Source organism: Hemicordylus capensis, chromosome 4, assembly GCF_027244095.1.
Source record: "Hemicordylus capensis ecotype Gifberg chromosome 4, rHemCap1.1.pri, whole genome shotgun sequence".
NCBI lineage: Eukaryota > Metazoa > Chordata > Lepidosauria > Squamata > Cordylidae > Hemicordylus > Hemicordylus capensis.
The window spans coordinates 173,757,090-173,770,689 of record NC_069660.1 but is presented as its reverse complement, the minus strand read 5'-3'; the positions used below and the strand labels follow the sequence as shown (position 1 = coordinate 173,770,689).

Below are 13,600 nucleotides of genomic sequence, written 5' to 3'. Positions count from 1 at the left end.
GTAAACCTCTGCATGTGAGAAGACCCCCGCCACACACACACTTTCTCCTAAGTTGTTAGAGGCAGTCTTCTCTCACTTATATGGAGGATTCAGGAATGAAAAAAACCAGCAGAGATGTCTTCCAGTGTGTGTTGAAATCACCATACACAAGAGATAAGCCTCTGCTCCTTTCTCTAACCCTCTGTGCTGAAATATGGTTAGTTTTGTCTTGCTTGCTACTCAATTTGGAGAAGGGGAAAAATCCTGTTGCTGCTTTCTTTTTTCAAACTGCAATGCGAAGAGTCTGTCAGAGGTGCAAGGATTTCTCTCTCCTTTTATGCTGGCAAGTAGATTTGTTGATGTCTGGTTAATCAAATATAACACTGGAGATAGACTGCCCAAATGGCTACAAAGACTACCTTGTAGTGTCGTTAAAATGGTGGCAGTGTTTCTCAGTTTTTAAAAAGCTCGCTTCTGGTTTACTTTGCCCTGTGTTGGAATCCCTAATCTTGACCTTGAACAATTACAATTTCACCAGAGTTGTGAGGCTGTTGTCCTTCCAATTAAGTCGCCATGAAAAAGAAATACCTATTAAATATACTATCATACTGAGTAATTTGAACAAACTTTATTACAACAAACATATTTTCTAGCAAAAAGGCAACATCTGTATCTCCCCAAATAACTATCTGTATTGAAATGCCAAATACGGAATAAATACTAATCTGTTAAAAACGGGTAGAATTTGAAAGGATGAATAGAATTTCTGCTGAACCTCGCTTGATTACTATTATGAAGATGATTCTATACATGCAGTGGTGTGTTGAGGCCCCTATATGTGGCGAACATGATGCATAAAGAGATGTGAAGAAATTGTATGTTTGAACTAGCCCTTAGAAGATTGCTCCCTGTAATCTATGGGCCTCATTCAGATTCAAGTCCCATTGAAATTAGTGGGTCTAACGTAAGTTACTACTAGTCTCATTGATTTCAGTGCTGCTTTGTCATGACTGACTTTGTCTGGATGTTCTCCATTGTGTTCTGCACTATACTTGTGTGCTATGTGTTCTGCACTATATTGCCTTCACTGATCGCTGTAAGTATGTGTATTTAGTTTCTCACTAAATATTTTATCTACTAAAGATCTTGCTTTTGTTCCTCTTCTAGTGTTCCATTGGCAAGCAACAATAATGGGACCAGTAAGTAGTTCTCTCAGGTATAAATAAAATTCATATAAATTAGTCTTAAACATTCTTCTAATAGCCTTCTCTTTTCAGAATGACAGTCCCTATCAGGGTGGAGTGTTCTTCTTGACAATTCACTTCCCAACAGATTACCCCTTCAAACCACCTAAGGTGAGTGTCTTGCTTAAATTTGTAGAGTATTGATGCAGTTTCTATTAAGGTAGCAAAGAGATCTACATGAGAACTTTCTTCTCTTACAGGTTGCATTTACAACAAGAATTTACCATCCAAATATTAACAGTAACGGCAGTATTTGTCTTGATATTCTACGGTCACAGTGGTCTCCAGCATTAACTATTTCAAAAGGTAAACAAACTGGTGATGGGTGAAAATGAAAGATTAACATCAGAGAACATTTATTAAAAATCATTTCATACTTAAAGTGGTGGCCTTGTACTTTGCATGCCTGCATACTTGCTTGTTGCTCAGTTTCCTACATAAACCAATACTAACAGTTAGTGAAGGCTGGCACTTGCTGCTACAGCCATTAACTTGGAAATCGGCCAACCCAAGATATGTTGGTGTTGAGCAACAGACCAGCTATAAATAGTCTGGCACCAGGCTACAGGTGGACCTCGTTATCCATGGAGGTTCTGTTCTCTGCTATAAACAGTGGATGAGGCATTGCAGCCGTGGGAATAGGTGGGGGTTTAGGTTCCTGGAGGCTGGAAAGAAGGGTGGAAAATGGCAGAAATGATTGAAATAGAGCCATACTGTGCTCTGCAGGTCTCCAGGTGTCCAGCAATGCCCCTCCCAGTGCAAAATCTGCCATTTCCCCATGATAAATGGGGGGGGGGATGCTTAAATGAGCCACAAAATGGTTCCTTTCATCAAAATGATGCCTGGAAATGACCTCAGAGGTCACTTTTGGCCACCTAGGAAATGCAGACATGCAGGTTTTTGCCCTTTTGTATCCATGAATATTAAGATTGGGTGCCTATTCTCAGACTGCGGGTATGCGGAACCGCAAATAGTGGTACCACGATTAACTAGGTCCACCTGTATCTCTGAAATACTGTCTTCTCTCTTGTGAACCTCCCTGGCGATTTGAGATCTTCATCTTCAGGTAACTCTGCATTTGGAAGTTAAGTGGGTGGTTACTGGAGGGAAGGTCGTTTCTGTATAGCAGCCCACTTGTGGCATGCCTCTCCTCCCATACTCTAAATGTTTGACATCATCATAGATAGATGGCAGGCTAAATTCATCCAGATCACCCAAGCTTTTTATGGCAAATAGGGTTTTGCTGGCTGTGCTAGCTTGTTTGTTGTATTAACTACTAAATTCTTATAGACTGCAAACTTTCAACACCTTGCAGCATTCCTCAGAGTACACTGGTCTCTCCATTCACTCACACACTCATACTTTCACCTAGCAGTTCTTTGAAGGTCTTTCCAGATACCTCTCACTCAGCAACTAAAAATCGTTTCCTGGCTGCCTCTGACCATCTGAAAGAGGAGTGAGTGCAACTTGCAGAATCGAAGTTTAAGCTTCAGGTGGCTTGCAAGTTCTACAACTTTCTGAAGGAGAAAGGGATGTGCAGAACCAGTTCAACTGAAAGGAAGTTTGGAAATGTCCTTTTCAATGAAAGAAAACAAGGAAATGCCCAAGTGGAGCCATTTTTTCCATAACCCCAAGTCCTCTAGATGGAAGGATTCTCAGCCCAGACTTCCAGAAGATGATGCTCTTGCTGTCTTGAAACAAGGGGTGGCGGGGAGATAGCAGCTTCGTCAACATGACTCCTTGTGCTCTCACTGTAGCGGGCTGCTTTCAAACACTCCCATTCAGTGGATTGAGAACATCAGATTGGTGGGTTCTCAGCACAATGAGGGATTTATTATCTTGTAGAATGCCACTCATCCCACCTGGAGAGGTCTTTTTGCATTTCACTCCTCCTTCTGAGGTGCAGCTGGTGGAGTGCAAGGAAAAGCAGTTCTTTGTTGCAGCATCTAGGCTGTGGAACTCCCTGCCCTGGAAATCAATCTGGTCACTTCCCAGCTAAAACTATTTTTGCTCTGCCTGGCCTATGACTTGACTGGTTCTTGGGTATTATTTCGACACTTCCAGTTTGGGTGATGTAAAGCAGCCCCTGACTTACCCAGCAATGATTGGTCGGGTGGTGCTATGGGAGGGAGTCTCTGGGAGCCAGCGAATGGGAGGCCCAGGAGGAAGGGAAAGAACGTCTGCTGTTATGAGCCACAGCCATGGAGGGAGATCTTGTGAGATCTCGATCTTGAAGCAGGAACATCTGCATTGCTAGCAATTACTGAATGAGACAGAAGGAGAGGGCTAAGGAGGAGACCTAGAAAAGAGCAGACAGCTGTGTTTCTTCTGGCAAGGGGGCAGCCAAATGAAGCTAGCTATAGGAGGAAGAGGGGAAATTAGGTGACCCTTCCTTCTATGCTCCCAGTCTGAGGGAAACATGTAATGGAGACATAGGGAATCGCTATGGATAAAACACCCGTGTCATATGATTATGATTTTGTTGTTGGCTACCTTGGGTGTTCTGCAAGAAATGCAAAAATAGGATATAATTATTTTAATGGTAGCAGAAACTCTCCCAGCCCACCATTTTAAATGGACCTGAAAGGCTCTCTAAAAAGGCCTGGTAAATACTTAACATTAAGAGGAACCTGCAATATATTAACCATATCAAAGAATTCTGTGGCACAAGCTCTCTTTGAGAAGAGAGGAGAGCTGGTCTTGTGGTAGCAAGCATGACTTGTCCCCTGAGCTAAGCAGGGTCTGCCCTGGTTGCTTGAATGGGAGACTTGATGTGTGAACACTGTAAGATATTCCTCTCAGGAGATGGAGCTGCTCTGGGAAGAGCAGAAGGTTCCAAGTTCCCTCCCTGGCATCTCCAAGATAGGGCTGAGAGAGATGCCTGCCTGCAACCTTGGAGGAGCCGCTGCCAGTCTGTGGAGACAATACTGAGTTAGATGGATATATGATCTGACTCAGTATATGGCAGCTTCCTATGTTCCTATGACTCTCTAGGGAAGAGAGTATCCAATTCTCAGCAGAATGCTCATTGCAGCCATGACGGAAGCATTCAAATAATCAGGTTTCCAAGGGAGTCCATTTGGCTTAGGCTGCTGCTACTTTATCACAAGTTTCCTGATTATAATATTTTAATTGCCTTTATATGCCTTTAACATATTTAAAAGCCAAATATGCCTTTAGCAACCTCCGTCCATTGTGTTTGTGATACATGGAGATATAAATTTTAGGGAAAGGGGGGTGGGGTGTATTTTCACAAGTAATACCTTCTTCACAGAGCCAGTTCTTTCTTGGCCCTTCAGCCACACACTCTTGCCCTGCCCTCTCTCCAAACCAGTGAGCTTAAATTGGCTCTGATTGATTGGAATCATTCCAGTCAGTGATCTGCCTGCTGCCTCCTCTCAATGCCCCATGTACTGGAGAATATAAATGTAAGCAGTTCTTAACTCTGCCAGCAAAATCTTTTCCTGTTTCCCGCCAAGGCAAGTTACAGAATTTGTCGTAACTAGCAGCAGTTTTCCTTGTCCAGGCAACTTCGGGGAAACTTTGAAACAAGTCCAAGTTTGGTTTGTGTAACACATAGAAACAATTACGTTTCTCCATCTTATTTTTGAAAGTTGGCACTGCATACAATGCATGGGAGCATATTGTAATTGGACAATTACGGGTATTACCAGAGGCAACTTTCCTTTGGATGACTATAGGGCAGCTACATCACCCACAGTCCATATTTACCAGGCATAATAAAGTAAATATCTGGGCTTCTGTGGATGCAGCTTTTGATAGGAATGTTTTCCATATTGTGACCATTCTTCATATTCAGTCATGCTTCCTGAGGATCCTTCTGTGATACAACTGGCTTTTGTAGTTTTTAGTTTAGTATGTCTTCCTGATTCTGTATGAGAAATGAAGATTCTGTTCTTTCCTGTAATTCTCAATTTTAGTCAGGAAAAGGATGACATCCTGACCTACAGGAACCTTCATTCAAGGAGCCTGAGGACTTGAGTCCTCAGTGTTGGGTGAGCCTTTGGGGGCCTCTCTTAATACCACTTTCCAGTCTAACTACAGAGGTTACTACAATCTGGCTTTGCTTGTATTTCTTCTTGCTTTTGCATCTGTTCCTGATTTTAGCACTTTGGTAGTTGAACTTCCACAGCAGACTGTCTTTGATTTTCTCTTGCTCACTGTTAAACTTCTATGAGCACATTCTGGTTCTCATAGCATCTTTGTGTTGATGCTGGTGTTAGTGTTCTCTTAACATCTACAATCTTTTATGTCTTAAGGTAAAGGCATTCAAGAAATGTTTCACCTGTCTTGCTATTGTTGTTGTGGATATTCTTGTGCTATGTTCTACCCAGTGTGCTTGTAGCTTTCTCAAAAAACCACCCAATTTAATTACTGTCTTGAGATCTAACCATGCCTTTAGCTTTTCCATTGAAATCAGTTGGACTTGAATATATTTTAAATTTGGTGTTATGGCATATAAATAGTCTTTGATTTAACATATTTGTATTCAGATTTCATTTAGCATTTTTATCTTAAGTGGGGGAGGGGGTAAGGCCATACTATAACTGAAACACTTAAAAAAACAAAACCAGGCCTGCTAGTCTCCCCTTACCTCTGCTATCACTCAACAGTCTCCCTCCCCTGCTTTGTCTCAGGGTGGTGGTTGTTTTTTCCACTTCACATTTATACCCCGCTCTTCCTCCAAGGAGCCAGAGTGGTGTACATGGTTATGTTTCTCTTCAGAACACCCCTGTGAGGTAGGTTAGGCTGAGAGGCCCAGAGTCACCCAGTGAGCTTCATGGCTGAATGGGGATTTGAACTCGGGTCTTCCGGGTCCTAATCCAACACTCTTAATCATACACCATACTGGTTCTGATCTTTATATCATGTTTTTCATCTAATGTCACATTTAAGCCCTTTGAGAAGGGGTCATATAGCATGTTGTATACATGTTAATATTATGTAAATATTTCCTTGCAGTGTAAAATTGCTATTCATTTGCTCACTGCCTTGCAAATTCATCAAGTAATACTACTAATGTCCTAGGCATAGAAATGTCAAATTCTGTACATGATGGGGGAACTTATGCACAGGTTCTTATTCCCATATAAGATGTATGAATTAAACAATGATATGTGACTAGTCTGTGCAAGCAATGCTTCGTAGAGAGAGATTTCTCCCTCTGTTCCTGAAACTTAAATGTGGTCAAGTTTTAAAAACACTTAGTGCAAGTTTTCATGTTTAAAGCGTTGTTGGCTGCATTGCTACATAAAATGTTGGGTGGGGAATTAGTGCTGTAACTTAGACTACAGACATGGCAGTCATATACATTTAAGTTTCAGGAGTTGCCCACTTAATTGTGGGCAGGTTTTGAAAACACCGTAAATACAGCCAGAAATTTAAGCCAATTTTAGTCATGCAGAGAAATATCAATCTGTTTGAAAGATTATTATTAATTTTATAGAGAAGATATGGAATATCAAATCTAGAAATGATTTGTTACTATACACATAAGTGTAGGTTAAAAGGAGTTGATCTGCAGTAAAAAAGTATCTTAACCTTTCATTGTGTGTTGCACTATTCAGTCCTGTCTAGACCAGCATAGTAGTCATTCAGTTGAGATACTGATCATTCATAGCTTTTTGGCATCTGAAATGTGGGTGAAGAAAGTAGTGTAAACTCCATCCTCCTTTGCCCATGAACTCTTCTGTACTAGAAATTCTTACTCGTATGGTGGCTAGGCTGCCATTCAACTCATGATGTGGTTCCTATTTTCCCTATATTAGCCTCCAAACATGGAGTTATCAGTTCCATGTCTAGCTTCAGTGTGCAAAGTTGGGGTAGATAGGCCATTTGCACAGGAGAAGCATCAGGTGGGGAAATATTTAATCCTCCCTACTGTGTTTTCCTACAACTTGGGACAGAGTCTGGGTGTTCCAGTAAAGTGGGGAAAGGAACTGAAGGAGGAGTTGCAGAAGAAAACAGGCAGGGGGAGGGTTAAGCCCCACCCGCAATTTCTTCCCTCGTGCTTTGCATGTCAGTGTTATGTGGGATTTGAAATTCTCTGTGTTGCAAACATTTTGGTTCTTACCTAGGATGGAATTAGCACCTTGTTCTAAGTTGCAGGCAACTTAAAAACCTTCAGTGCTAGATTATAAATTGGGAGACTGGAACGGGGAGAAGGGTTTTGCTCCTTGTGGGCATTTAGCTGCACTTGAATACTAATGTAGTGTCTGTTCTTCCCTCTAGTACTTTTGTCCATCTGTTCTCTGTTGTGTGATCCCAATCCAGATGATCCCTTAGTGCCTGAGATTGCGCGGATCTACAAAACAGATAGAGAAAAGTGAGTATGGAGACCAAAACCTTTTAAACAGTGAAAACATGAGAATGAACAAAGCAGTTGGAAGACTGCATAGTGTGCTTTAAAGTACGATAAACTTGGCACTTGGCTCCAGTGTCATTCTCTCTTGCTAGTGCCACCCCCACCACTCCTATTAGGAGTCTTGCATTATCAGATAGTCAGTAATAAGACTTATTTCTCAGCTGGATTGATTAATTCAGCAAAACAACCTGGTCAGTGTCGTCTGACATCAATATTTTGCAGTTGCAACTCAAGCCTTTCAGTTTCTGCTTTTAGACTGCAGAGGGAGGAGCAGCTTCTGCCACAAGAGAACCTTGGTAGTTGGTGAACAAGATGTACATGAATTTGGCTTTATGTTGGCACAGTGGAAGAACACCATATTTAAAGAATTCTTTTCTGGTCACTTATTGATAGAAACAAACACATTAGCTTGAGACATTTCTGCTACAGAAATAGCTTCCTTTCAGCAGACTGAAATGAGTGGCATTTAGTGCCCTCTGAACAGGGAAAGTGAGTCTTGAGCATAAATGGAAGCTGGCACTATGCAATTCTGGATCTTTCCTAGTCAGCCCAAAAGATAGCAAGAGCACTTTAAATGTGTCAAATTGGGATCTTCTTACTATGTTAAAAACTGGCTCTTCGTACTTGAGGCACTTGAGGCACAGGTGCTTACTGTACAAAATGTTTTAGGAGTTGAATTTTTTCTGCCATACCTAATTTAAAAGGCAATTGACACTTACTAGAATCCATAACATGCTGCCTATGAAATGCATGTTTGTGACTGTGTGAATATGGTAAACTGAAACAAGAACTGGAAAGTATTGCAAAACTGACTACTGTGTGGTTGGTGGCAGGAGACTCCTCTGGCATCTTCTTTTAATGTTCTCTGTTTTAAGGGAGAATTCAAACAAACATGCCCTTCTGTATCCTAACATTACAGATACTTTTATTTTTATAAGGTGCTTAACCTGGTGCTTTAATTTTTTGTCCAAAGAGCTTGATTCAGTGCTAGAAACATCTCATGGCTAGTGTGACCTGAGCTAAATACTGCTTTCACATTTGCATGTCATTAATAATCTCTCTCTTTGCTATATATATTTGTACACACAGGTACAACAGAATAGCTCGAGAATGGACTCAGAAGTATGCGATGTAATTAAAGAAATTATTGGATAACCTCTACAAATAAAGATAGGGGAACTCTGAAAGAGAGTCCTTTTGATTTCCATTTGACTGCTTTCTATGAGCCCACGCCTCATCTTCCCCTGTGCACATGTTTACCTGATACAGCAGTGCTGCGTGTTGTACATACTTGGAACAACGAAATACTGTATTCCATACCAACATTGACTCCTAGCAAAGAAATGTGTGTGAAAAGCCAGTTCTTCAGTCAAAGCCTAGTTGTGAGCATAAAAGCATTTCCAAGATATTTAAATTGGTTAAATAAAACCAAAGGTGGGGGGAGGGGGCAAAGAGGAGAAGGTTTCATGTGCTTCTGGGGACTTTCAGTGACTTGAAAGAAAACCTTTTTAATTAAAAAAAAAAAAGTGGAATCCTTTTAATCTCATAACTTATGAAAAACTGATGTGAAGAACTTGAAGCTGTTTTTGTATTTTATTCTGAAGGACCTACTTATGACCAACAAGATCAAACTGTACCCGCATCCTTTCGTTAAAGGTCTAAGTTAAACTGGTCAGCATTTAAATGCATTGGAGCTATTAGTGCATCAAGTGATGTTAATTTTGTTTCCACTCCCCCCCCCCTTCATAATTTTGGTTTGTATGTGTTTTCTCAGTTAACATAGCTAATAGCTCTTATTTTCTTAAGTTTTTAACTGCTTAGGTCTTTCTGGATGTAAGGGTAAAAATTCATTTGACAAACTTGTGTATATTTAAAACCCAACTGCTCCCTTGGAGCATGTACGTTCAAGAATGAATAATCTGTGTAATAAACTGATTACTACAGTCATTACAGATAATTGTGTGAATAGGCTTAATTTTTTATGGGCTAAGATTTAAAGGATTTCCCTCTAGTTCTTGCATTTGGATAATTTTACATTTTTGAGAATCATGAATTTTCAAGGGTTATCATGAAAAGCTGTACTTCAGAATAAACAGGTCAGTAAAAGCCTGATTTTTCTCATAGGATTCTGAAACTATGAACTTGTGTTAGGCTAACATACACAAAGTCTGAATATTTGTATGTTGGAACTTGGACTGTTAACAAGATAAGGAACTTGCTGATTGAGAAAATTCACAAACTTTTGCTTTGCATGGGACTAAATGTATGCCTGCGAACTGTAGGTAAGGGGTACTGTGTGTAATTTAAAATAATGGGTGTAAAAGGGTAAAATTTTCCAAACATATTGGCACAAACTGCCACAAAATGTAGCTTTTAAAAATGTGTTGCACTAAACACTTGAAAATATTCATTGTATGTGTATATCTTTGAACAGCCTTCATTTGAAAACTAATGAAAATGTAGTTTGAAGTTTATTTGTTAAAAGGTGTTTCTCTTATCCCCCTGCTGCCACAACCCCACCCCCCCAGAACCAATTTTAATGTGAATTAGCTAAATCTACAGTAGGGAAGTGCTGGGCTCCAGCTCTTTTAGTCCCAGTACTTGCCCTGTCTAGTTTTCAAATACATCTTTACACTCTTGCACAAATGAGGAATAAATGTCCACTACTTTTGTGTTAAATTTGTCTCTGCATGTCCCTTGCTTGTGGGTTTGACATCTTTTGGAGTTGCTACCTGTGCAGTTTCTGTAGAAATACTGACAGGTCTTAGTTGCCAAGAATATGTTGAGCAGATCTGTGTGTCAACAGCTTTGTGATGATACTTCCATTGTTGAGTATATCCTGTCTTCCAAACCTGTGTGGGGCCCTCTGCAGCTTCAGTAGCCAAATTGTATTAAGAGTTTCACATGATTCTCAATCCTCACAACAGCCCTGTAAGATAATCCAGTATTTCCCCACATTATAGACAGGTCGGGCTGAGAAAATAGTGACTTGCCGAAGGCCACCCAAAGAGTTCATGGTTGGGATCGGACTTGCACTAGAATTCTGGCATGCAACTTGTTTTCCTTAACTGTGGATGCTACATGTGTCTCCTTGATCTTGGTGCAATTAGTGGCCTATTGAGTCCTTCCATGTCTCATGGAATGTACAGTGCTTCTTATAATGAATAACTGTAAACCTAGATAAAAGCCTAAACTTGTTTATGAACATGCCAGAATGACATCTAAATGCTTATCCAGAATAATAACTCAGTGTTGTGGGCAACATAAAAATGCCATCATAATACTCCCATGTTCACCCCTCCCCCCCAAAAATGTGATTTCTTTTTGTGCCATTATAAGATTTCCCACCTGTGCCAGCCAACGATAGGGAAATGTGCCATTTGGTGGCTGAAGAACGCTGGCAAGTATAGCTATATGTTGCAGGGGAAAACTTGGATAGAGAAGTTCTGTTTCAGCAGTATGCCCTTGATGTGTGTTTCTGTCCTGTGTCTCGTAATGTCACTGCACTATAGGTCAGGGTTTCTTAACCTTAGGCCCCCAGATGTTGTTGGACTACAACTCCTAGAATCCCCAGCCACAAAGGCCATGTTTGGGGATTCTGGGAGTTGTAGTCCATCAGCATCTGGGGCCCCATGGTTAAGAAACCCTGCCATAGGTATCTTAAGTGTGATTGATGTGGAAATGACACAACTAAAACAAAACAAGTGGAAGGAGAGGGGATGGTTATGAGTTGAAATGCCATTACCTTAAACTTGCCAATTTAAAGTGTTTGCTGCTGGGTACAGGAAAAATGAGGTCAATGAGGGACAGGGCTGTGAGAGAGAAAGCAATCGCCCTAGTCCGAGACCTCTTTACCTGAACCACAAAATGGGGCTAGATATAAGGCTGAGGATAAGACACTGAGCAGCTTGATCAGATATATTTGAATATCTGATTACTGGAAATATTTCAGCGACTTCTGAGGTTTCACTAGACATTGCCTCCATACTTCAAGCATGTTTTTGAGCCACAAGGACTAGAAACTCATTTTTAAACTTCAGTGTTTAAAAATACTTTAGCCAAAGGTAAATTACTCTAGAGTAGAACTTTAACACTCACTCACTAGTTTGGTCAGTGCCCCTTCTAAACGTTTGAGTGAATGATCAGCTGAACTCTGTAGAATGCTGTTGCACTGCTGTGAACTATCAAGAAGCTGCATTCATTCCATGAAGGCAATACTTCCCTAGAAAGTATTCTATCAATGAAAGTATACTATCAATGGTAAGTGATATAAGTGATATTCCTTTGCAGCTATCAGAGGTTTTGGGGTTTTTTTAAGAAATACATTTTTGTAGTCAAGTCAGAAATGAGGGAGGGGAGGAGAGTAAAAATTACTCCCTTATAAATAAAATATAGCCAAAACTTATGCATTTTTCTCTAATCACATCTTATTGTCCAATTTATTCAATCAAGCTTATAGCAACATTTGTAAGCCTTCTCCAGTAAGTATGGGCTGTTCGTACAAAGACTAAGTTTGGTGAGAAATCTCTGGTTTACCATTATTCACTACAAAAAAGATGCTACATTTCTAAAAGGTTGTGCTGTCTATACCTGGTACAATAGCTTCTTCATTAAAACTATGCTCCAGGCTTTTTATATCTATATATTGATTACATAGGAACCAACATGAAAGTGTTTTAATATAAATTTTCTCCCTATGTTGCACAATAGGAAATGTTAAATAAGGTTTTCCAGACTTAAACCTATTTCCCTCTTTATCTTCCTATCACAATTTCTTCTACAATCCCATATAGATGATCTTCTGAAGATTGTGGCATATTATAATGGTATAGATTTTTGCAATTAAACTCCCCCCCCCACACACACATACCTACTCATTAATTCTTCAAAGGGGGTATTGTCTTAATACTGCAAGTTTCTTCTTGCAGACAGTAGTACATTTTCTACCTGAACTCTATTTGAGTGAGCCTGAATCCAGGTTCACTTTGTAAAAGGAATGCAAGTATGCTCAGTAACACAAAAACATATACATGTGTATGTACATCTGTATGCACATACAACACAATATCTGAGCTCAGTCTGGGTCTTGTGTACAACTTTGTTTTCCAAGTTGCTTTAGTTCCTTCACAGACAGAGCCCCCCCCCTGTGTGTGATGGGGATGAGTCACCTTAGGGATGAGTCACCCCCACAATGGTGTGTGTGATGGCGATGAGTCACCTTAGACTCTCGCAGTATCTCCTCCCATCAGGTGGGTGTGGGTACATGCCATTTACTATTTTATGGTAATGTTTAAACACTCATTTAGGATACTTCAGAACCATCAGTATCTCATGCAGAGACATCCCCTGGCCTCCTGGGCTATTAGCCAACATTGTCAAAGAAAGATGACCAAGTCAGGGGTGCAGCTAAGTAGTTTTGGAGCCTGGACCTAGTGAGCTTATGGGGGGGCCCCCTTGCACACGCGCACACACACACACACACACACACACACACACACACACACACACACACACTTGCTCACCTGCCTCATAGTTTCACACAGCTTTATTGAGTGTACAATTCCCACTGTTTAAAGGTTTAAAAAACATTTAAAATTTATTAAAAAGCAATGAATAGACAGATCTGCTTCAGATTAAATATGCAGAGCCCTCCCATCCTGTCTTACATCTGTTCCCAATATCAAAACCCAGGTCAAGCCATTCCAGGAGCTCTAAAGGGCTTGGCAGAAAAGTGGGGTGTCTCACCCTTTTAAAATTATTAAAAGAAGACAAAGGGCAGATTCCACCACATGGGAGCTGAATGATAATGTGGTGGGAGAGGGAAGCTTCAGTTCCTAAAGTTTTTGTAATTTCATTCCATGGAACAAGCCACTTGTATGACTTGTTAAACTAAATTCAATTTTTTAAAAAAGTCAATAAATTGACCTACCTGCTTCAAAGTAAATACACAGAGTCTCCCCCACCCTGCCCAACATCTGTGCCCAGTTTCAAA

The 13,600-nt window shown here is 40.5% G+C and overlaps 1 protein-coding gene across 4 annotated transcripts in view; it reads left to right on the top strand.

Moving 5' to 3' along the window:
• Positions 1-9,565, top strand: part of UBE2D2 (ubiquitin conjugating enzyme E2 D2) — a 29,490-nt gene extending 19,925 nt beyond the window's left edge. For all 4 annotated transcript variants that reach the window (XM_053246103.1, XM_053246102.1, XM_053246106.1 and 1 more), the window contains 5 exons: positions 1,147-1,178; positions 1,257-1,334; positions 1,424-1,529; positions 7,476-7,569; positions 8,698-9,565. In XM_053246103.1, the coding sequence (XP_053102078.1) occupies positions 1,147-1,178; positions 1,257-1,334; positions 1,424-1,529; positions 7,476-7,569; positions 8,698-8,743 (356 nt within the window). In that variant the 3' untranslated portion in view covers positions 8,744-9,565. The remainder of the gene's footprint in view (positions 1-1,146; positions 1,179-1,256; positions 1,335-1,423; positions 1,530-7,475; positions 7,570-8,697) is intronic.
• Positions 9,566-13,600: the final 4,035 nt, after the last annotated feature.